The sequence below is a fragment of the Galeopterus variegatus genome, unplaced genomic scaffold (genome assembly GCF_000696425.1).
Source record: "Galeopterus variegatus unplaced genomic scaffold, G_variegatus-3.0.2 Scaffold8158, whole genome shotgun sequence".
Taxonomy (NCBI): domain Eukaryota; kingdom Metazoa; phylum Chordata; class Mammalia; order Dermoptera; family Cynocephalidae; genus Galeopterus; species Galeopterus variegatus.
This window is the reverse complement of record NW_007734269.1, coordinates 63,599-88,323: the sequence shown is the minus strand read 5'-3', so window position 1 is coordinate 88,323 and position 24,725 is coordinate 63,599. Positions and strand designations below refer to the sequence as shown.

Here is a 24,725-nt window from a genome sequence, read left to right as displayed (position 1 = left end):
CGAGGGTTGCGATCCCATTGCCGGTCAGTAAAAAAGACAAAAAGGAAAAAAAAAAAAGAGATAAAATAATATGTAAAGGGCCTGCACAGAGCATGACCAATTATGAATGCTCAGTCAAAATTCGTATCCTTCCTTCTTTCCTTCCCTCTCCTCGTTGCCTCCCCAGCACACCAATGTCAGTTTCCTCTCCCCCTTTCTTAGCTCACTGGCACTACTGGGTCCCACTTCAGGGGTGCTCCCCACTACGGAGAGGTCCCTCCAGCATCAGGTAACCTTCCTTACCTTTCAGAGTTTCATCAAGGAGGATCTGATGTAAAATCTCCTCATAGACGTTTTCAACCTGGATCATATTGGTATGATCGGCAAAGAGGGTTGCGATCCCGTTGCCGGTCCCCGGTACGGGCGCGACACGGAGGGTTGCGATCCCGTTGCCGGTCCCCGGTACGGGCGCGACACGGAGGGTTGCAATCCCGTTACCGGTCAGTAAAAAAGACAAAAAGGAAAAAAAAAAAGAGAGAGAGAAAATAATATGTAAAGGGCCAGCACAGAGCATGACCAATTATGAATGCTCAATCAAAATTCGTATCCTTCCTTCTTTCCTTCCCTCTCCTCGTTGCCTCCCCAGCACACCAATGTCAGTTTCCTCTCCCCCTTTCTTAGCTCACTGGCACTACTGGGTCCCACTTCAGGGGTGCTCCCCACTACGGAGAGGTCCCTCCAGCATCAGGTAACCTTCCTTACCTTTCAGAGTTTCATCAAGGAGGATCTGATGTAAAATCTCCTCATAGACGGTTTCCTCTCCCCCTTTCTTAGCTCACTGGCACTACTGGGTCCCACTTCAGGGGTGCTCCCCGCTACAGAGAGGTCCCTCCAGCATCAGGTAACCTTCCTTACCTTTCAGAGTTTCATCAAGGAGGATCTGATGTAAAATCTCCTCATAGACACCAGCATGTTTTTATCAAAGTTTTCCTGTCTACCCTCCAATCCCAGGCAAGGCCTGATTCCATAGGACATTGGGTGCTAGAGTCCCAACGAGGCTCACAGGGTACTGTGTCATCGCCCTGTGTCTTTTTCTGTCTGGCTGAATGGAGGCAAGGAATGTGCCGAGAGCAGGCGGTAACTCTGCTGCTGGAACCACCTCCTCCCGGCTCCGGGAGGGGCTCCAAGCCCTTGTCTAAGAAGTCTCCTTTTGCTTTTGTTCTGTCTGGAACAGCTCGAGGAAGACAGCTCTTCATGAGAGAGCTGAAGTTGAATCTCTCTAAGCCTCAGTTTCTCATCTGTAAAGTGAAGCTTTAACTTCCATCCCATAGAGTTCACCTTTGTATCAAAAGAGAAAATAAGGGCCGGCCCGGGGGCGCACTGGAGAGTGCGCCGCTTGGGAGTGTGGTGGCGCTCCCGCCGAGGGTTCGGATCCCATGTGGAGACCGGTTCCCGCTCACTGGCTGAGCGCGCGGTGTGGGCGCAACACCAAGGGTTGCGATCCCGTTGCCGGTCCCCGGTACGGGCGCGACACGGAGGGTTGCAATCCCGTTACCGGTCAGTAAAAAAGACAAAAAGGAAAAAAAAAAAGAGAGAGAGAAAATAATATGTAAAGGGCCAGCACAGAGCATGACCAATTATGAATGCTCAATCAAAATTCGTATCCTTCCTTCTTTCCTTCCCTCTCCTCGTTGCCTCCCCAGCACACCAATGTCAGTTTCCTCTCCCCCTTTCTTAGCTCACTGGCACTACTGGGTCCCACTTCAGGGGTGCTCCCCACTACGGAGAGGTCCCTCCAGCATCAGGTAACCTTCCTTACCTTTCAGAGTTTCATCAAGGAGGATCTGATGTAAAATCTCCTCATAGACATTTTCAACCTGGATCATATTGGTATGATCGGCAAAGATAAACTGCTCATATTTCTGAAGCTCCTGGAGAGCAAGACATAAGAAGATAAAGAAGAAAAGTTATGAGATGCCTGTTCTCCGAGGAGATACGAAACACCCCCACTCATGACCCCCTCCTTGGAGTGCATGGGAGGGGGACAATGTTGACCCACAGGCAAAAGATGTTTAAATAACAACTCGATTTGGCAATATTTGATTGGGTTCCTTTCAATCCAATTCACTGTGTAAGCATCACATATGATCTTGACACATCTACTAACTGTCCAAGAAAGGGTGTGGCACTCGGCCACTGGGAGTCCCCTTCCCTTTCCTTGTAGTGGGCACACACTGTGTGCACTTTGTGGGGAAAGACAGTGGAGATTTTGATCACTTCAAGGCTTCATCAGTGGGTCTGGGGCCTCCTTTTTTTTTCATCATAACCAAAGCATTTCCATCTTCCTTTTTTTTATGCCAACAGTACTTTACCAAGATATAAGTTATATACAGTAAAATGCACAGATTTTAAAAGTACATTTCAATGATTTTACATATATAAATATACCCATGTAACCATAACCCAGATCAAGCTGAAGAAAATTTTAACCACTCCCTATATTCCCCCATGCCTTTTTCCAATCTACACTGGCTCCCCGACAAGATGTAAGCACTGACATGATATCTATCATGTTAGATTAGTTTTTGCTTGTTCTTGAACTTCATGTAAGTAAAATCATATATTCTTTTATGTTTGCTTTTGGAATTCATCCATGTTGCTGCATGAATCAGTACACTGTTCTTTTTATTGATAAATAGCATTCATTATATGGATAAAGTAAAATTGCTTATCCATACTCCTCATGATGGACATTGGGATTTTTTCCACTTTTTGACCATTATGAATAAAACTGCTATGAGTATTCTTGTACCTATATATTTTGGACTTAAGGACTTAGTTATCTTGGGTATATACCTAAAAGTAAGATTGCTGGGTCACAGGGTAGATGTATATTTAGCTTTATTAGAATGAGGCCCCTTTTCGGGCTGGGAGAATCTCTAGTCAAGGACTGTTCAGGAACATTCTCCTCTTCCCCTCCAATGGGCCCTGACACTTATTGATTTCCCCTAAGACAGCCCGGGCATGACACGAAATCCCTTAACCCTCCTTGCTTTCCAACAGTTTCCAAATGGCTTGCCTGTCATCAGCATAAGGACAGGGCAGGGATCAAAATGTACTAAATCACATCCCAGTGATTAACTCAGTAATCCTTGCACCCGATGGTGCTGGGGAGGGCTCCCCCCAAGTGGCTCTTAGAGAATCAGGGACTTAGCAGTGGGATTTGATACTTTCTGCCTGGAGAGACAGGATTTACAGCAGGTGATCAGAAGCCACCACATTCAGACAACTCTCAGGGCTAGGACTTGGGGGTGCTGTAGCCCCGGACCAGATCCTGGTCACAGTGGGCAATAATGGGGTCCTTTTATACCCACCCAAGAGGAAAGCCAAAGGATTGGAGAGACATGAGCTTCAATGACCCCTACAGGGTCCATTAGACAGTTCTGACACACAGATATGGAAAGAGCATTGCCCAGGAGACTGGACAGTGCCCTGGACTAGTGTGGGACCCTGGGCAAGCCACATCACCACTCTGTGCCTCTGTCTCTTCTGCTAAAAGAGGGGCACAGGCTCATGCCTAGAACATCATACATCTTCCCTACATGGTCTCCCACTCCTTAGTCCCTTAACTGTCATTCATTCCTCTGGACTGGGTGAAAGCATAATGCTGGGAAGTCCTCCCCAACCCCATAAGCAGAGTCTGGCACCTTCCCCGGCATTCTTCCCCACAAAGCTACTGTGTGCCTGTCTTCTGCCTCTACACTGTGAAATCCAGGACAGCAGGGACAGTGGCCTCGCACCACGTCTAGATCCTATTTGATACGTATTTAATACATGTTTACCGAATAAACAGTAGACCTTTAAAATTTCAAACAAGTAATTCTGTGGAAAGGAATAATTTCTGGGGACATTGATACTGTTGTGATATGCCCAACTTCACAAAACAGGTCTTCTATATTGAATTGATTGAACTGTGCCGTATGTTTAATTCCCTGGTCCAATTATATTCAAATCCCTGAGTGTAGGTCTTGGGGAGTCAGAATCATTTTTTTAAAGCTTCCCAGGCAATTCTAATATGCAGCTAGGGTTGAATATCACAGATCTAGGAAGTAGCTACTTGAAGAAACAAGGGAAACACACTTTAGTGAAATAAAGACTCCTTCTACGAAGCAGATAATCTCCTAATTTATCTATTCTGTAAGTCCAGATTTTAAAAAAGTTCTTGACACTGCCACAATGTCCTTCATTACTGAAAACTCTGGGTCACAGGCTCTTGAAACTAGCTCCTTTTGATTAAAAATCACAACAGCTTCTTATAGATGGGATAAAACTCACTCTGCTGATGCTTGGAAAGAGGGGAGCAGGTGAAAAGAGGAACGCTCCTTACCCTTCTCCTTGTCTGGGAGGACATGACTCTGGGGCCCCCAAAATGCCTTTGGGATTAAAAGAGAAAAAATCCAAAGCAGAACATCTGTGTGCAGACAGTTTAGAGGCGGACACAGTTATCGTCTGGGCTGCTGTACTGTTCTGCCACATAAGGCCAAGGGACCATGATATAGACTGATTCTTTACTCCCTTGGCTTAATCAAATCCTTTTCTACTAAAAGAAATAGACCTCCAGAAATAAGTGCCAAATATTAGATACGCCAATGACTATCTGAAGAAAAAGAGTATTTACAGAATGTAAAAATGACCAAAGAAATGTCCCCAGTAAAATAACTCATGCAAAGGATTTTAATGTTCCAATGCTTGGAGACTCTCCGAGTTCCAAAAAGCCTTCTTTAAATTCTAAAAAGCTCTTTATCATTTTCTCCAAGAGGGAACAGGCCTTGCAAATGTCCAGGTTCATAGATCATTTTTGAGATGTATTAATAATAATAGTAGTAGTGGTAGCTGATACCAGTTACTGAATGCCTACCATGTTGTAGGCAAATGCAAACTGAGTTCAAAATCTGGTGGTTACCAACTATGTGACTTTGATACGATTATTTAACTACTCAGGTTTCCTCATTTGTACAATGAGGACATAAATAGTACCTCCTCATAGGGTTGTTGTGAGAATCACTGAGATAATCCATACAAAAGTTTTAACACGGAAAAGCACATGGTAAGAACTCATCAAATGTTCATTGTGTCGTTCTAGTCTTCTCAGTCTTAAGTAAGATACTGCAAAGTATTATTACCTGCATTTTATAGCAGATGAAATCTAGGCCAACAGAAGAAAAGTGACTTGCCTAGGGCCCCAGAGCTGATATGTGGAGGAGGCAGGACTTGAACCCAGGCCTTGAACCAGCCTCCAGACTCTGCTCGCCCATTACTCTGCTCTGCAGACTAACTCACACCTTCATAATCATGGCTGTCACTGGATGCCTGATGCTTATAGCAGCTTTTAATGTTTCATTGATTTCACTAAACAAATGCTACAGGATTTACTAAAACAAACATCCTTCTGCAATCATGTTACTTAATGTCTCTTTTGGATGTAGTGATCAAGTTTCAGAGGACATGTTGGACCTCTGAGTCAAACTACAATGAGGAACACCAGGCATCCTTAGGGGTTCTGTGTCAACCCTTAGCTTGGCTCAAATTTAGATTTTGTCTAGTCCAGGATCAGCAAATCCAGCCAGCTTCTTGTCTTTGCAAATAATGTTGATTGCAACACACACACGTGTGTTTGTGTACCATAGGTGACTACAAAGGTAGAGCTGAGTAGTTGCAACAGAAAGTATGGCCCGTGGAAGCTTAAAATATTTACTATCTGACCATTTACAAAAAAGTCTGCCAACCCCTCCCTGGTCTAGCCTACTGTTTGCAAGTACAGCATAGCAAAATAACTTGTCTGAACTTCAGAGGCAATAAGAGCAGGCTCTTTGGAGTAACCCATCCCCTTACTGGTTTGCACGTGGATGCCAGTGCCTTCTGCACGGTGGGAAGCGTGATTTGAACTAGTGCCTCTTGAAATATCTTCTTCCGGATGGTGCTGCTGTCGTAATCATATTGCTGTCAATACAGAAACATATGTTAAATAGCAACATTACAATCTGTGAACTTTCACTTAAACAAAAAACTCAGCCAACCTCTCCATCTCCCTCTTCCCGCCTTATTTCTGAGGACTCTTGTATTTCCAAGGTCTCAGAGATCTTTCTATGTAATTCCCTCACATTCCAGGAGTAGGTTGTGATGAATAATGACCTATCTCACCCACCCACCTTACAGAAATAGAAACTGAGGCAAGATCAAAACATAGTAATGACTTCTGAGTTTTAAAGAAGTTGGGAATAACCTTGCAGGGGTGAGTTTGTACTTCATCACCCCTGTTCCCGTAGGTCCATGGAAACCATGATCATCTCGGGTCAGTGGGTTGTAACAATTTCCACCAGGGAAGAGAGAGCCTGGCTTATAGATCCACTAACACTGTAACATGTTAACCAAAGAAGTTTAGCATCTAGGACAAGAAAGATAACAAGTCTCTCTTTCTGCACTGAATGTCCAAGCATCGAAATCAGGGTTTAACTTGAGATGTGACTTCAGGGGGATCACAAACTGGAGTGTAGGCACAGACACAGGAGTAGAACGGTGAAGCCAAAGGAAGAATGGTTAAAGACATGAAGGCATTTATATTGGAGATAATAACTTGGGCCAAAATTATAGCTCTACTCGAACCACCAGATGCTGCCACGTGAAAGAAGGTTATGAACAGAGGGTAAAACTAGAATCACCAGTTGTGAGACCCTCAGTCTGACATAAGAAAGCACGTTCTTGCACTCGAAAGTGTCTGGAGATGAAATGGGCTGTCCTGGGAGGTAGAGGTATCCTAACACTGGAGGTGTCCAAGCGGTGGTGGGACAGCCCCCAGCAGGAACGTTCTTAGCACTGGATATGAAGTTGAACCTGAGGTCCTAATATTTGAATTCCTTTCTGCTTGCTTTCTTCCTCTCCTTCTGTCTGCTGAAGCACTTAACTGATACTGTCTTTTCTTTCAACTCAATTGCAAGTTCATTATTATTTGTGTTACCACGATCAACACTGCTTTTAATCTCAATGATTTGGTTGCTAGAATTTCTTCCTGTGTGAGTCACCAAGATCAGGTCTGAATTTCAGGGACCACATCAAGGCTCTGTGGGACTTTTATCTTCTGTTCCAGAGCTTGGCTTAGAGAAAGAGGTAGTAAAAAATTACTAGACTAGGTGTAAGAATTGTTTAGCTTTAAGCTCGCCATTGAAGAGCCTGTTGAGCTTAAGTAAGTCACTTTAGCTTTGAGAGGATCAGTTTCCTCACCTGTACAATGGTGACATATTCTAATTATCTACCATGTTCTTGTGAGGATCAAATGAAACAGAGTAGGTAAAAAAAAATGGCTTTAAAAGTATACCACATATGTTCAAGCTCCCATTGGTTTTGACTTTTCTTAAAAATGTTGACCAATTTAATGAATTTTACTGTACTGTAAAGACTTTGAAGAAAGAGGCTGTGCCTTGCCTATGCAATACGTATCACAATGCTTTTAGTGGACCACCAATAAATGTATATCAAGTCCGATTGCTATGACAGAAAGCCCGGACGCCCTTCTAGCTGCGGGTAATGACGTTGAGGACCCCACAGCAACCACTAGATGGCGGAACAGGCATGAAAGTCATTCTTTGGGCCCTGCTGCTGAATAATCAATCCTATTTTGGAGAGGAAGAAGAGGGAGTAAGATTAGAGTGAAAGAGAGAACATGGTATTTTCTACTTAACAAAAGAAATTGTGGTCACTTTCTTGTTTTGCGCATCCCACAAATGAGAGAATGGTTTTACCTTTAGGACTCGGAGCTTAACTTTCTCAATGGCAACTGCAATTTTGGAGGCTTCTCCTTGGAGATGTGGAGAAAGTAACTGCTCAAAAGTGAATACCGCATTCTCCATTAGCTAGAAACCAAAAGCAACACAGAAACAGACCACAGTCAGAGGCTGGGGTCGCTACCCTCGGGTCTGCCTAACGGAGCTGACTAATTGGGCTGGAGAGAGGGGAGGGGATAAGCCATCAGAGATGAGTTCCCTCGGGCCCTGCTCCAGGGGTGACCCCGGGCAACAGGTCCTCATCCCACCCCCTGGATTGTGAAACAAACAGCCATGTGGCCACAGGGAGATCAGTAAGAGGCTCAGAAACACGTGTGTGTGTGTGTGTGTGTGTGTGTGTGTGCGCGCGCGCGTGCGTTCCACACACGCACATGCATGCATTTATCTTTTTTTCTCATCTCCTCTCCATCACCCAAGACCATGGGACAGAGAATACCACCACTCCTGCCGTCATTCCTCTTCCTCCATTCTCTGGTACCTGCAGCCATGGATTAACCACATGAGCTGGGAGCCTCCCCCAACTATTTTTTGTCTGCACCTCCACTTAGACGTACAGCACTCTGCCTCACATCTCTCTCTCTACTTTCCATCCTGCCACCTCCCATCTCTTCCTTTCTCTGCAAAGCTGGGAAGGGAGGGAAGGTCAGGGCTTGGTATAGACAGTGGCTGACATGCTCATGGGTCAGGAAACGGAAGTAGTTCAGATGTCTTATTCTCTGCCGTGAGGCCCGTATCCATTTCACTAGGGTCCTGTATTACCAAAGGGACTTCGGTTAAACTACTACCCAATTCTGTTTTGTTCATACACCCTCACAACTCAGGGGTTAGATAAGATGTATTGCTTAATCCTGCCCATAACTTACAAAACAAACAAACCTAAAAACCACTCCATTCTTCCCCAGGCCTGTGACCCCTAGGCATCCAATGCATACCTTTATCACAGCACTTTCCACACTGCACAGAGAATTTATCTGTCTCACTATAAGCTCCCTGGAGTGGGATCTGGCACAGTGTCCAGCCCACAGTAAGCTCCCCCCAGAATATCTGTGAAATAGAATTGTCTCCTTACAGCTTCAGTGATCACACCCTTTCTTCATTTAAGAAACGTGATAAAATGGAGGGAGGTTTTGCTATTCTTTTCTGTTCCTGGGGAAAAAAGGAACCTATCAAGTAGACTTAAGAAATTCAAATACGAAGCTGTAAGTGATTGATTCCTTTACTCCTATGTTAGAGAATTAATTTAAGGTCCTGGAAGCACATTAGAAGCAGTGGAAATGAGGGTAGGGAGAGTTCTTTAAAAAGTACAGAAATGTATATAATCAGAATCACTGGGGACAAGGCCCAGCCGTCAGCATTTCTTACAAGCTCTCCAGATGACTCCAGTGTGCTGCCAAGGTTAAAAGCACTGATTTGAGGGCCGGCCCGGTGGCGCACTGGATAGTGCGCCGCTTGGGAAGCGCGGCGGCGCTCCCGCCCGAGGGTTCGGATCCCACATACAGACCGGTTCCCGCTCACTGGCTGAGCGAGGCGCGGGAGCAACACCGAGGGTTGCGATCCCATTGCTGGTCCCCGGTCCGGTACGGGGGCAACACTGAGGGTTGCGATCCGTTGCCGGACACGGAAAAAGACAAAAAGACAAAGAAAAAAAAAAGCACTGATTTGACAAATCATGTAATTATCAATTAATGCTACTTTATTTCCTTGAGATATTTCTTCTCTATGATATTCATCAACATGGAAAAAAAGATAAAACCAGTTGGAAAGACAGAATATGTCCTCACTCAACATGATGACTAAGGAAATGGGCCTCATTCCCTGAGCTACACTGGTACCCGGGTCTCATTCGCCAGCACCTATTTCTCTGCTCTCTCTCCCTCCTCATCCACCAAGGACGCCCCTGCTGCTCCCACCTCTTGCATGTAGTTCTGAGTCCTCTGGATCACCAGATCAACGTGGGGGAATCTGAAGCGGCTCTTAAGATCCTGCAGGCGCTCTTGAAGCAGGTTGACTTTAACATAACAAGGTTCCATCTTGACAGAATCCAGTGGAAGATTCATAAGCAGGTCTAGATGCTGCATTTTGGTGAAGGGAAAAATTGAATACCTTCAGACTTAGGAGTGATATTACATACATATTGCACATTACCTACATTCTAAACAATTAAATATACATTATTAGAGTGAATCACTACTTTGATCACTACATTGGTCACATCTTTGATTCTTATTTCCTTTCTTTAATGGGTCCCTGGAGCAGCTCCACTGCTAGGACACAGACCGCTGGAAGAACCAACCAGACGATGGGAAGACCAGGGGTGCACTCAGTGGTCTCCGGCCCTCATAAGCTCTTGATGGGCTCTGAGCTCCACTTCCAGAGCTCAAGAACCAGGCAGGCAGGCTCTTTGGCACATGTTTTGCTGCTGGGCCCACAAGCTTCCAAAGTCTTCTTCAACGAGTGACAGCCCTCTCCAAAAGCCCCGGGGAAGTTGGGATGCTCCCTAGACTCCTGGATTCTGGGAGGGAAGCCAGAATTCCCCACCATTCTGTGAGGCTCTGCCAGTGCCCACGGGGCTTCCCTCTGCTGTGGGCTGCTGTACGGTGCTAGCAGACAGGGAGTGCATGATAGGAAGAGGCCGGCCCTGAGACAGGTATCCAGTTTTAAAAGCTGGGGCCCTCCTACTCTAAGTGATAGCATAATCGATGAGGCCACAGGGCTTGTCTGCTACAGGCCTCAAGTGTTATCAACATACTCTTACACTGTGAATGTTGTTGTAACAGAATGCAATCTGTTTTCCAAGCTTACTTAAAAATAACTTTTTAATTGAATACTGGAGGTTTAGAATACACAGGAGAATGGGTGGAGATGGAGAAGACAGAAAGAAAGGCGCTGAGAGTGGAGGCTCTGGGGAGACCTGGGAGTGACGCAGGTGAGCGTGAGTGTACAGGACGCACTCTCTGACGTTCAGCTCACTGAACAGAGGTAAACCTAGATTTCTCTACACAGACATTTTCAGAGGGCCCATCCTCATTGTGCTCTAAAGGAGAACTGAAGTGGAATTATGATCAAAAGCAAGCTGTCAAACCTGCCCCTCCTCACACAATACTGAACATGACTATTTTAAAAATATATCAGTGAAGCCCACAGGAGAGGAAAAATGGTTTATCACTGTGCTCCTATCAGATTGGCAAAAGTTTAAGCAAGTCATAACACCTACTACTGATGGAAAGACAACGGATAAAAGTCTCCTGCCATACACAATCGGTGGAAATGTAAAGTTTAAATCTTTTTTGAAATGCAGTGGGAACCCCTGTCACCATGAGAAATATACCTTTCAACATAGCAACTCTGTCTGAGGAATGTATCCCATAGAAATAAAAGCATCAGGGTATAAGAATATACGTACAAGGTTATTAACTGTAGCTTTGTTCATGGTGCCAGCAATGCGGAGATGGTTGAATAAATCATGGTGTATCCATACATGAAAGATTATGCAGCCATTACAAAGAATGATTTAGAGTTAGAACGGTTGCCTTGCACACAGTTGCATGAGGTATTTTTCAGCGAGAAAACTGATAAGCAAAGTAGTATAAAAAATATAATCCCATTTTTTCTAAAAGCAAACAATTTTTTTAAAAATAGCCTATAAATGTGTATGTTTCACTTATGAGGGGTCTTCAGAAAGTTCATGGAAAGATTTATATTATCTTTTAGTTCTATTTTTCCATGAACTTTTCAAAGTACTCTCATACTACATAAGCATGGGGAAAAGTACAGAATGGCATGTGTTAAGTTGTCTGCAGTAGTTAGTTGAGGGGAGGTGGGTGGCATCAGGGAAAGAGAGAAAATAAGAACAAGTAAAAAAAAAAAACAGGCCTGCGATAAGAAGCCTCAAAGCATTTATGAAATAATCCTGTTCATGGACAGTTACATCTGTGTATGTTATGCATAAATAAGAAAGGAAAAGAAACGGAGGTGTCTGGTTTTGTCTACTGACTAGTAGGGATTTTCGCTATGATATGTCACGTGTAGAATCACACTGCCGAGTTATGTCTTTGCCAGTGATTCTCAAAAGTTAGGGTGCACGAAATCCTCTGGGAATCTACTGACTAGTAGGGATTTTCGCTATGATATGTCACGTGTAGAATCACACTGCCGAGTTACGTCTTTGCCAGTGATTCTCAAAAGTTAGGGTGCACGAAATCCTCTGGGAGTCTTGTTAAAACAGACTCCTGGGCCCCACTTCTAGAGTTTCTGATTCAGTAGATCTGTGGTGGGACCTGAGAATTTGCATTTTTAACAACCAGGTGATGATGACACTGTTGGTTCAGGAGCTACTTGAGAAACTATATCATAAGTCTTATTTTTGAAAACAAGAAACCAACAAACATAAGTTCTGTAAATGAGGATATATGTTTATATATTTGTGTGAACAGAGAAAAAGTATAAAACACGTACCAAGCTATCTATATTAGTTAATTCATCAGGGAGCTGGAAATGGAGGTGGCCTAGGAGTTGGGGGTGGGCTAGGATTAGTGGGTATCAGTGATGGTGATTAATTTTGCCTTTATATATATATTTGAGTATACTGTTTAAATATGATATTATTTTTGTAACTTGAAAACCATCAACAAAGAAAATCAGGTGGATGCATGGATAAATAGATGGATGAATGGAGTGGTTAGATGGATGGAAGAAAGGCTAGATGAATGTATGGAAGGACAGATAAATGGGAGAAAGGAAAGAAGGAAGGGGGAAGGAAGAAAGAATGAATGGCTGAATGGCAGATAAAACCCCGTAGGAAAGGAAGCTCCAGGCAGACCATTCACACTCAGCTCCTCAGCTTTGTGTCCTACCTCCTTTAGCCGGACACTGTCTTTGGTGGTCTGAAAGTTCTGGCTGAGTTCATCCACTTCTTTTTCGAAGAGCAAGCGTACTTCACTGAATCCTGAGCTCACCGGTCCCATGAGCTCCTCCAGAATGGACGCCAGGAATGGCTGCACACTCTCCATACAGCTTTTCTCCGCCGGCTGGGCCACCATTGCTGAGGTGGGAAATAGCCACTGTGACTTAGGGCAAACTTGGATTTGGAGGCACTGTGACTTGAGCCAGGCCAGAGCTGGACGGTGCCCCATGGAGCCATTTAACAGCCAAGGCGAGCGTAAATGGGCAAAACAGACTAGACTAGCCCAGCGAGTCCCGTGCCATCACTCGCCAGAGTAGAAAACTACCGGATGCTTTGAGAATTGGAGCAAACAGAATCGCTCCCCGCACCAAGCTTTCCTCTGCCCTGGGATAAAATGCATTTTTCTGCTTGGTCCCTATGAACGTGAAAAGCCTAATACAAAGAAGAAAAGGCTGGCAACCCACCTATCTACTATCAATCACCATCATTATACATGCATGTTTTGTCTTCTAAAAACATAATTTATTAATTTTTAATTCACTTCTCTAAGAGTTAATCAGTCAATATAATTGCATCCCCTTCCCCCCACGAAGAGTCTTCAAAAACTCAAGTACAGTCTTTTCTTTGGCAAATGGAACCAAATTCCATTCAGTCTGCCACCTCACCTCTTGTCCCCATTCCCAATGAAGACAAAATGCAATATTTTTTCTAATAAGGATGACATTCTTAGTAACAAAAATATAAAGAGTACAGAAAATCGTAAAGAAGGACAAAAAAAAAGTCTCCATAATCCCACTCCCCAGAGGCAAGTACTGCCCTTTGATTTAGAGGAGGACTAGGGTGGTAAAGATCCTGATCCAGTAAGCCTGGGGAAGACATGGAGATCTGCAGTTTTTTCAGTGCAGAGGTGACTCTCCTGCTCAGCCAGGTTTGGAAGCAGGATGTTGTGTAGGACGCCTGAGCTGGAAGAGGCCTGGAAGGCGGGCCTTGTGGAGCTAGTCGAGCCACATATCCTTGTCATAGGGTCACAACTGAAAAGTGAAGGACAAACTGATGGGGAAAAAGGAGCTATTGACCAAGGTCAAGATGACTTGACCAAGGTCGTATTCTAATCTGCAGAAGTAGGACTACAATTCAAGTGTGTTTCTTAAGTTCCTATTGGAAAATAACTTGCTTACAGTGAAGATAAATAGGCACATTTTTATTTCAATTTGCAGAAATATTTTGCAGAGTTACAGAGAACCAGATTTTGGCCTCTTATACTGAGAATCTAAGGTGACCAATACTATTCATATTATGAATTACTCATAAAGTATTTGGGATATAAAATAGTAAACAGGTCACAGAATATTAGGGAAAAAAACCCTTTCAATTGTCTGATTCAAATAAGAAACAATCCATGATTCTTCAAAAAGCAACTTGCTTGATAACCAAAATGCAAAATGGTTTGCCAGGAGAGAATAAATTACTAGTTAACTAACTTTCAGAGAGGAACTATTTATGGAAATTTCAGAATAATCCCGAACAGTGGTAATACACAGTAAGGACTTAGCAGCAGCTGGCCGATTTCACTGCTGGGAGGGGTGGAGATACACCCAGCAGGGCCGGTGGGAGGGCATGTTCCCCTCTGCCTGCTCTCTTCCTGCCGCCTGTTTACCAAAGTGTGCTCCAGCCCCCTCTCTGTGCCTTTCTTCAGTGTTCCTTCTACTCCTGCCTTCCTTCCTCCACCTCTGCTTGTAAACATCCTACTCGTCCCTTCAAGGCCTACTTCAAATGTCACCCACTCGGGACAGCTTCATGCCCCAGAACCATCTCACAGCTTCCTGAGCTGTAGTCGGCAGGTGTTTCCTTGTGGGCTGAATAAATCTCAGGCCCCATATGTGTATGCTCTGCTATTTTTCAAGCATACAGAGATGCTATTGTGATAAACATGATGTTGAACACATTAATTCATAAGCCTCACTGAAGAGAAGGCAGTTGCCAAGAAGCAGTTGAAAGTGACGAAGCCTGAAAGGCTGGCGCTGATCAGGAAAGTTACTGAGACTCTGCCTCAGTTTTCTTATGTGTAAAATGGAGATCGTGGTGTAATTACTTCTGGGGGGCTATGGTGAGGATTAATGAGCTTATTATTCACAGTGCTTAGAAATGTACTGGAAGTATTCAGTAACTGTTAGCCTTATTGTACCTGCTGGTGTTATGTTTTCCAGTCACCCACACTACACTACAACAGTTCTCTCATTATGAGGAGCCCATGCAGTTTTCTCAAGTTGAAATAGGATCTGCTTCCTGGCTGGGAACCACTGTGCTCTGTGTTCCTGCCGCTCACAGGGCATTTATCATATTTTTCCTTCTGTCTCAGTATCAGTGACATGCTCATATCCTCTTCTACTTGTAAAATTATGTTGTTTTTGAATCCTCATAGCCCTTGTACTCAGCAGAAGTGGAATAAATCCTTACTGAATGAATAAATAATTGTGGAGCAGAACGAAAGCTCAGTTTCTTTACTCCCAAGAGTCACATGGGAGGAAATGGAGAGATCATTACTTAATACTCCCAAAGTTTTTTGAAATCCAAAGCCCTTTATCAACGCAGGCTAACAACGTACACTTCCTTGTGTTAAAGGTGGAGAACCAGAGGCTTGGTTAAAATATGTTTCTGATACATCATTTTTTAAAAATTTGATCATTAGTTCCTTCCAAGGCTTCTTTCAGGAAACAAAGACTAGTCCAGGGTGGAATCTTTTTCCACTGTCTGTGGATACACAAGAGCCACAGAGATTTAGGCAAGAGAGAACAGTTTAATTCAGGCCATGGTGAGGCCCAGCTAGCCCCAGATAACAGAAAGTTTGGCACAGAAGTTGGGTGCTGACAGTTTTAAGTTGTATGGAACATTTCAATATGGAGTCAACTCTACATCAGTTGTGCTGATGGAGACATAGGGACATGGATAACGGCAAACAAAAAACACTCTGCAGTTAATTTATATCTGGTTTTGGAAGGCATCACGTGAACAGACACACACAGATACACAGACACGCACACCCTTGCTGTAGTTATGCCCCCTCTAATCTCTCGGTGCAACCTGTTCTAAAGCCCAGAAACAAGCCAGGCTGCAGCCTGAGGAGGTTCTGAATTATGGAGGACAATCCACCAAGCAGACAATGTCCCGACAGACTGTAAGCCTCTGAGTACAGGAACTGAGTCTTTCTCGTTCACTGCCAAACTCCATTGCCTTGCTCAGAAAGCACTTAGTACATATTTTTTAGCAAATGAATGAGTGTGTGAGTAAGCGAATGAGCTGAGAACTACGTAAGAAGATTATGGATAAACTACCAGAGATGAACCTACACACTTTTGCTCTGAAGTGACATTACGTGTGATGTGTTTGTTGGGTCGTGGGGGCCACAGATAGAATAGAGAACCACAGAATCGTATCCTGTAGAATTCCTTAGAGGCCAGCTAAGGCCTCTTGTGTGGGAACAGACAAACTTTTTTCTGTCAAGGTCCAGATAGTGAATATTTACGACTTTGCAGCCCATAACTTCTCGGTTCCAACTACCCAATTCTGCTGTTGTAGCCTAAAAGTAGCCATGGATAATACGTAATCAAATGAGCATGGCTGTGCTCCAATAAAACATTACTCACAAAAACCAGGGCGGGGAGGGGGGCACATGTGACCCAACCACCACAGTCTCTGACCCCACTCTTGGGAGCCGTCCTGATTTCACAGGAGGACACTGAGGCAAATAGAAGTCGAGTGGCCTCCCCGTGTACACATGACTGGTCAACGTTGGAGGTGGGCCTAGAAGTCCAAATTTATTGTCTAAGCCAAAACTGTAGGTTTTCCAGTCAAAGGAAAATCCAATTCTTCATTGATTAAAATATTCCCTGAGAGTCTGTGTATGGCAGGCACGGCACTAAGCACTGGGTACACTTGAGTACACCAGGGCAACATGGCTCTGCTCTTTGAGAGCTTACAACAGAGAGAGGTGGGCAGAAGGCATCATAATCCTGTGCAAAGCGCTACAGTGGGGAAAGTACAGGCAGTATCAGAACACACAGGCACCACCAAAAGGCAAGGAGCAAAGTTTCCTCCGCCTTGTGTCATGAAGCTTCCATGGGAGGGTCCCGGCCCTTGGCAGCACCTCTGGCACATTCTTGTTACAACTGTTATCACTTCTTCCCAATTTCCTCAGTTTAACTCTCCTCTGAAACCATGTTTCTAGCCACGTGGTAGATCCCCTAACGTATAGCTTATTTAATTAATAGGAGTGTGGATTATCTCTACTGACCTTTGATCTTCCCAGTTAAAAAGTTCTTGGAGTTCACAATCTGATCCATGTCTGAGCGGATGGTTCCTTCCAGGCCCTTTGTCAGAGTTCTGCATTCCTCCTTCAAGGCACTTAATCCTTCTGAAACTTGATGCCGAACCAGGTTGTAGGCCTCCTCCAGGAGCTGCAACAGGGAATAACACATAAATCGGGGCTCTGTTGTATGTAAGCACCCGATGCAGTCAAGCAGAGGGCGGACAGCTCATGGAAGACTATCATAACATAAACACAACTGCACATGCACTAATTTTTCTTTCAAAGTTTGAGTCTGTTTGGATTAGTCCTCATGGAAGTGAGATTGAGCAGGCTCGAGGTAGGCATTTCTCCACCCAGGGAAGGAATTGTTAGACACACACGCACACACACATGCACACACACCCAAATGCCCTGAAAAGAAGGTTGCAGAGCAAAATCGTCACTCACGCTGAGCCAGGCCCTCTTTCTGTCACTCTTCTTCCCCTTCATTTTTGGCAGCAGGTCTGTCTGAAGGGTTGGCAGGAGCTCCTCCAACACCAGGTTACTCAGGACCTGCAGAATGGAAGACAGGCCCGCAGTTGGGCAGTTGGTGAAGGCTGAATCTGAGCGTCGGGCCAACTAAAGATGTCAGCATTTGCTGTCCCTATCCTGGGCTATATGAACAGTTAGGTTAATAGTTCAGTCCTGGTTCTGAGGCCACAGGAATCTCAACAATCTTAGGGGGTAAACATTCTGAAACATCCTCAAGGAGCAGTAACATCTGCTGACATTTGCCCATGGCTGTTTTCCCAATGAAAAGAACAAATTCCTCACATTCAAACTTCTCATATTCAAACTAGAAAAACCTAGAGCATTTAGGATAAGAGGGGATTCAGTTATGGATAAGGGCATCCTTAGCAAAACTGTGAAGGGAATCAGGCTCGGTTTTGGTGGCTTGAGTCCTACTCTGTACCCCCAGGGATTATCATTCCTCCACAAGCCTCCTCATGATCTAAGTGTCTTCATGATCTCTGTCTCTACTGTCCCCTGAGCCCCAACTCCATCCTCTTTAACATATAGAAAAATAAGGAAGGATCAGGCCGAGCCCATGGAGCACTCAGGAGAGTGCGGCGCTGGGAGCACAGCGATGCTCCCGCCACGGGTTCAGATCCTGTATAGGAGTGGCCAGTGTGTTCACTGGCTGAGCACGGTGCAGGCAACACCAAGCCAAGGGTTGCGATCCCCTTACCGGTCACGAAAAAGACAAAAAACAGAAAAAGAAAAAGAAAAAGAAAAAGAAAAAGAAAAAGAAAAAGAAAAATAAGGAAGGATCAGGCCGAGCCCATGGAGCACTCAGGAGAGTGCAGCGCTGGGAGCACAGCGATGCTCCCGCCACGGGTTCAGATCCTGTATAGGAGTGGCCAGTGTGTTCACTGGCTGAGCGCGGTGCAGGCAACACCAAGCCAAGGGTTGCGATCCCCTTACCGGTCACGAAAAAGACAAAAAAAAGAAAAAGAAAAAGAAAAATAAGGAAGGAGCAGTGTGAAGAAGAGGCAAGAACGACCCAGATGCCACTGTGTCCCCATGTCCAGCACCTACATCCCACCGCCATCACCACCATGCCCAAGAGAAAGGCTGGAGAAGACGCTAACGAAGGCAAAACCAAGGTGAAGGACGAGCCATACACAAGATCTGCTTGTCTGCTAAACTTGCTCCTCCAAAGCCAGAGCCCAAGCCTAAAAAGGCCCCTGCACAGAAGGAGGAGAAGGTTCTCAAAGGGTAAAAGGGAAAACCTGAAGCTGGCGAGGATGAGAATACGCAGAAAATGGAGATGCCAAAACAGGGCAGGCACAGACAGCTGCAGGCGCTGGAGATGCCGAGTGAGGTGTGTGCATTTGTGATAACTGTGCACTTCCGCTGACTGTACAGTCTGAAATACTATTTTTTAAAATTGAGTTTTATAAAAATGCAGAATTTTGTTTTACCTTTTTTTAAGCTCTGTTGTTAGCACACAGAACATTTCACCGCTTTTTGGAGAAGGGGCATATGTTACTAATAGAATGTCTCTGAGCTGGATTGGTCTGTGGAAAAACACCTTTTCCTTTTAGTTTTGAGAGCCTTCCTCTTGGCTCCCAGGAGGAGAGATTCCTTGACGTTGACACACATAGCCACCTTGGCACAAAATGCCTGTGGCATGGAAAAACTAACATTCGTTTCTATGTCCTCTTCTCCCTCTCTGTCTTCAGCATAGACTTAACTTCCTTAAACCCAGAGACCTGCTGGGACCTGATCCCCCAAAACTGGCTACCAGTATGTCAGGCAATCTGGGCTTTCCAGTGATGCCATTGAGATGGCATTCCACCAAAGAGCAGTAGTTCCTTTTTTAAATTGTGGATCTTCAGATTGATAATTCTGCCATTTTCATTTCATTTTCTGAAAGTCAGGATCAGCTCATGAAAAGTAGCTGAACAATATGCTAAATGTGAAATGTTAACCCTCACTCAAAACTTTCCCTGTTCAGAGCATCATATGAAGACTTCATTGGGTTTTATAGCGGCTTTGATTTTGGTAGTCCAATGAAGAACGGAGTTTGAAAATTGTTGTCTATTGCTAACAAGTGTCTGCCTGAAATACAGCAATTGTTTATAAAAAGTATATTTAATAAAGCTGGATATACTTTGGAAAAAAAAGAGAGTAGCAAATACTTTGGAACAATTGTGTATATGTGGGCTGAGCAGAATATGGGGGGTGTCTAAAGTTTTCAGGATGTTTTTTAAAAATGTGTTCCTAAATCTCTCCTAAAATTTTGCTTGGATCAATGAAAATGTTTCTTTTGAATCTGGGCAGTATTGTACAGACCACTCATTGCAATGTAACGTGTAACACTGGCCTTTCCTTCTTTATCCCTGCCCCCTGAATTGCAGCAGCTTTGCTTTTACCATAAGTCTTTTGGGGCTCACAGCTGAGCTTTCAATAGTAGGCTGCAGACTAAGATTTACAAAAGGGCAAGAGTAGTTTGGGAACGGAGGCAGGCATAGGTGCAGTGGGTCACTCAAGACATCCATCCTATGAATTTGAGATAATATTTGTTCAAAATAGTTGACCTCCCCCTTCTCACTTCTCATAAAAATTCAAATTATGCTTTGGGAGTAAGAAAAGATTTTCTCTGAGGTCATTGGTCAGCTTCATGCTAGTGGAAATACTCATGAGCTCGTTGACCTGGCCTTTCACCGGGGCTTCTGTTACAGCAGGGTGTAACACTTCAGCTAAACTGGAACGCTCTCAGGGTGGAAGTAGATGAGCCATCCAGTCCCACTGTACCTGTGGCTGCCTGGGAGAGGACAGTGCTCAGGTCAGTGCAGCAAGGGGGGACCTGTCATCTGCCATGTGGATCTGCCTTGTGTGACAAAGATTATAATGGGGTTAAGATCTCCACTAGTCCTGGCAATTCATTGGTGGGGGTGTTTTTACCTTTCTTAACTGTTCTCTAGAGGCAGTTGAGATGAGAACCATTTTCTGAGGAATTTAAGGGAAACCTGACATGTGCAAACTCCATGGAAATCGTCAGGTCCAACAGTTAGATCCAGTAGATAATTAGTAATCCACAGACCCCATCCTGCTCAAGGGGATGAGTTCTTGTTTGGAACACATCCGCTTGAGAGCAATCAAAGCGTGTATGGGGAGAGCGGGCTAAGAGGGAAAGAGCCTGTAGCTAGAACTTAAGATCAATGGGAAATGCTATCTTGGTTGAAAAATATTAAACTCAAGAATCATAACAATTGTTCTAATTCATGTTCTGCAGAGATTGGTTTGAATTTGAGTGTAAGTGTGAAACAGGTTTGAAAAAATAAAAGTGTTATATACAAAGGCCAAAGAAAAAGAATGCTCCATTTGAGTGGGCTTAGGGTTTTCTTTTAGTCTTTCCCACACCATGTTCCAAGAAATTTGGGTCTGTTTTACAACTTAGGGAGCTAAAAAAGAAATATGTCTGGGGAGAAATAAAGAGGGGTTGAGGGTGGTTTGCAAGGTAGGGGGCAGGGATGGGGCTTGGGGAATAGCCACAGGGTAGGCACAGCCTCTGGGTGCTGGAGCCCAGCTGTGTCTCACTGGAACTGTGTCTTCAGCCCCACCCTGACCTTGTGCTGCCCCTCACCTGCCCAGGGCCCACACTGGGATTCCCTACCTTGCTTAGCTCTCCATAAGCATGGTCTTAAGCCCTTGAGCTCTTCTAGGGAAAGTAGCTAATCTAATAAATAAACCATAAACATGAAGGGTTTTCCCACCTCCTCCTCACAGCACAGAATCCACTGAGTTTTACCATAAGGGACCTAAAAATACCACTTTTTTCTTTTTTTTAAGGTGTGTGTGTGTGTATGTAAATTTAACGGCTGGGATGTGGAGATTTTTAAATTCCATTATACATATAAGAAACCAAACGTGTCATTAGGTTGATCAAAACCAAGAAAGCCAGGCTCACTCCCTGAAGGCCACACACAGTGCTTCCTCTCAGGTTCTAAAGCTGTCAGGAAGGCGTGAGGGACAGAGAGACTGCCCTCCCTCCTGGGGCAGGACCCATGGTCTGACCAGCCTATCGGCCACGTGCCTCTTGGGTTACTGAGTGGCCGTGGATGTGAGAATCCATTTAACGGGGATCACACTCAAGATCTCTAGACAAAAGACAGCTCTGGACAGAATGAACAAGGCCTAAAAAATGTGGACAGTTTGCTTATGTTAAAACCACTCTGTCCTGCGGGAATTGTGAGCTGCTCTTTCACCCATCTGGCTAACTAAATACAAATGATAAATATGCCAAATAACTGCAGATACTTCGCATTTCTCAAAGCGTCTTCCCTCATGATCTCACTGGATACGTTTATACGGACAAGTAGAAAACGTGTTGATGTTTTTACTGGTATACAAATATTTTCACCTTAACAGTCTGTCAGGCAAGTTATTCGGAGATATTTGCTTCGCTTGGACACTTGCCTAAAATAACTGTCACCAGGAGGGCCCACCATACTTGCCGCGTGAGTCATTATTAGAAAGAGAATAGTGTAACAAGGCTGGAAATCTTCTGAATGCAGGCCCCTAGGGCAGAAGGGGTTAGGGCTGTGTTAAGATGAAGTTCTCAGCAGATAGGAGAAAAAAATGCAAATAAAACCAGTGCTTTAAACAAAAGATGTTATTTTCTCACACTGGGTTTTGCTGTCATTTTCTTTAACTTGGTAGCTTCTCTGGACACCTGACCTCTCTTTTCTATGAGTCTTAGGATAGACATTGCTTTAGTGTTCAGCTCCATGTACAAGTATTAGAGGTTAGGGTGACCCTTAATCCTCACCAGGCCCCACACAGGAAAGCTTTAGAAGGTGTTTCCTTCTACCAGCTTCTCTCTAAGCTGGTTCAAAATGCATTTCTGTCACAAACTGGCTTTGTCCCTTCAGCCAACCTCTCTGAGTGTTCTTTCTCTCTCTTGGAGGGCGCTGAACGAATAATCCCAAGAGAACTGTCCAGCACCCACATTTTATAAGTCTGTGATTTCACCAAAGATAACTCAGATTCCTGGGGAGCAAAGCTTCTTATTGGGTCACTTGATAACCCCAGCTTTTACTGATCACTTCTCTGTTTTTTCTTTTGTTTTGTTTTGTTTTCCCACTTACAGTGTTTTTTATACTGCAAAATTAGCACTTTACTATGACTGCTTTACACTAATGCTTTATGATATCCATATAAGTACAGACCTACATGTATGTGTGTGTGTGTACATATACACACACACGTATATACACACCACACATACACTGCCTTGTCTTCTGGAAGCTTTCTAGTATGTCTTGCCGCACCACACAATGGCGAGGGATGAGTCATTTATAGCACTTAGCACATATCAGCCTAAAGCAAAAAGTAGGAAGCAAACAAAAGGAAACACAACAAATTCAATACTCAATCCCCAGTAAGGGGGTTTCAGTGACATCATGAAGGAATGTGAGCTGACATAAGATTTCAAGTGAAAGAAAAATATTAAGCAAGTGGCAGAGCTGAACTCAAGGAGCTAAATAAATGTGTAACTTAGTATATTCCCATGGTTAGTGTTGATCTTTCACTGGACCAAGAGGTAGAAGCCATCATTTCCTTTGCCATTTGGCTACTTAGCATGTGACCCTGAAATTGTCAGCTCCACAGGGCAAGGACCATTCTGCCTTGTCCATCTGGATCATTAATACCCAGCATAATGCCTAGCATATAGCAGGTGCTCAATAAATAGTTGCTGAATGAATAAAACTGAGCAAGGCACTTAACTGTCACATGTCTCCCTCAGTTTTCTCATTTACAAAATGGAAATAATAATAATTGCCCTAGCCACCTCGTAAGATTGGTAAAACAGATAGAGGTAGGATTTGAACATCATGAAGTATCACAGAAAAGCATGTTAATACTGGTCTATCTATTAAATATGTTGGCTTTCACGACAGGCCACTCAGTGCCAAATGCTTTAGCCTCCCTACTTATGCTTTTGTTTTTCTTTTTGTCACAAGTACTGCAAGTCTTTAGTCCTCTCAGATTTATAATAGATGTTCTTCCCCAAAATGTCAGAAACCAAGAGTTGGTTAAAGTTCTGGAATAAGTCTCAGGTTGGAAAGAAATGAGTTTAGAATCTACCAAAAGGGAGAGAGAGAGAAAAGACGATTCATATGGTAAAACAATAAGAACAGCTCCATCATCATGAGAAAATGTTTTCAGTTTAAATGTTTAATGACCATAAAAGAGGCAAGGCACCATCTGGCATCTTCCAAATATTGTTCCCTAATGAAAAATTTTACCAGTCCCCAGAAGAGGCACTCTGGGAGAAATGGCAAAAACAATAAAAGAAAAGTGTTCTTGGACATGGTGTTCCTATATTTAAATAATGCCCATACCCAGCCTCCTCTTCTCGGCTGAATCAGTCATGTGATTGGTGTCATCATGGAGGCTGGGGTCACATCATGAAACACATTTTCCTTTAGAGCTTTGTGGGTGCTTAGGCCATGACTGACATTTAATCATGACTATGGAAAATCATAATAGACCACAGAGGACAGAAAACTAGAAAAGGTAAATGAAACACATAGAAGAAACATATAGAATACCATCTAATGCTTTTTAAATTTGTTTCTATTCATTACTTCATTTATATATCATTTAATAGATAGAAACAGCTATGTGCCAAATATTTTTTCAACAACATTTCACTTAATTCTCACAACCCTGTAAGGCAGACATTATTATTCCTATTTTATTTTCAAAGGAATAATCTGAGACTAAAAGAGGTTAAGTAACTTGGCAAGCTTTAAGTTCAAGTCTGCCGACACTAAAACCCACACACTTTGCTCTATACTGCACGATTCACATTTGCTTCCAGTCTGGAAGCATGAGGCCATTTGAAAGAAAAATTATTTTTAAAGAAAATTGAGTTGCAATGTTTTCACTGCCCTATTTAGTGCCCGGTCTGGTGTTCTTTATTGTGGGGGCCCAGTAGCTTGCTGACCAAGTGCGTCCTGACAAGGAGAGAAATGGCCTTTGGAACCCCATCTTCCACTCTTGCAACTTTTTTGTTTGTCTGATTATTTTTAAAATGACCCTGACCTCCTACCACCCAGACAGAAAGAGGATCCAAAATTCTGAGTCCCGCATTACCTGAATTTCATCTCCAGTGATCATTTCCCATGAGCCATAGTGACCCTTA

The 24,725-nt window shown here is 43.9% G+C and overlaps 1 protein-coding gene across 1 annotated transcript in view; it reads right to left on the bottom strand.

The window, feature by feature from the left end:
- The window catches only part of FAM129A (family with sequence similarity 129, member A), a gene marked incomplete at its 5' end in the record, with an annotated part of 29,905 nt that overhangs the window by 4,565 nt on the left and 615 nt on the right, over positions 1-24,725 (bottom strand). Inside the window, 7 exons of the mRNA XM_008592668.1 lie at positions 1,799-1,910; positions 5,872-5,979; positions 7,776-7,886; positions 9,728-9,889; positions 12,671-12,858; positions 17,012-17,174; positions 17,474-17,644. Of these exons, the coding sequence (XP_008590890.1) occupies positions 1,799-1,910; positions 5,872-5,979; positions 7,776-7,886; positions 9,728-9,889; positions 12,671-12,858; positions 17,012-17,174; positions 17,474-17,644 (1,015 nt within the window). The remainder of the gene's footprint in view (positions 1-1,798; positions 1,911-5,871; positions 5,980-7,775; positions 7,887-9,727; positions 9,890-12,670; positions 12,859-17,011; positions 17,175-17,473; positions 17,645-24,725) is intronic.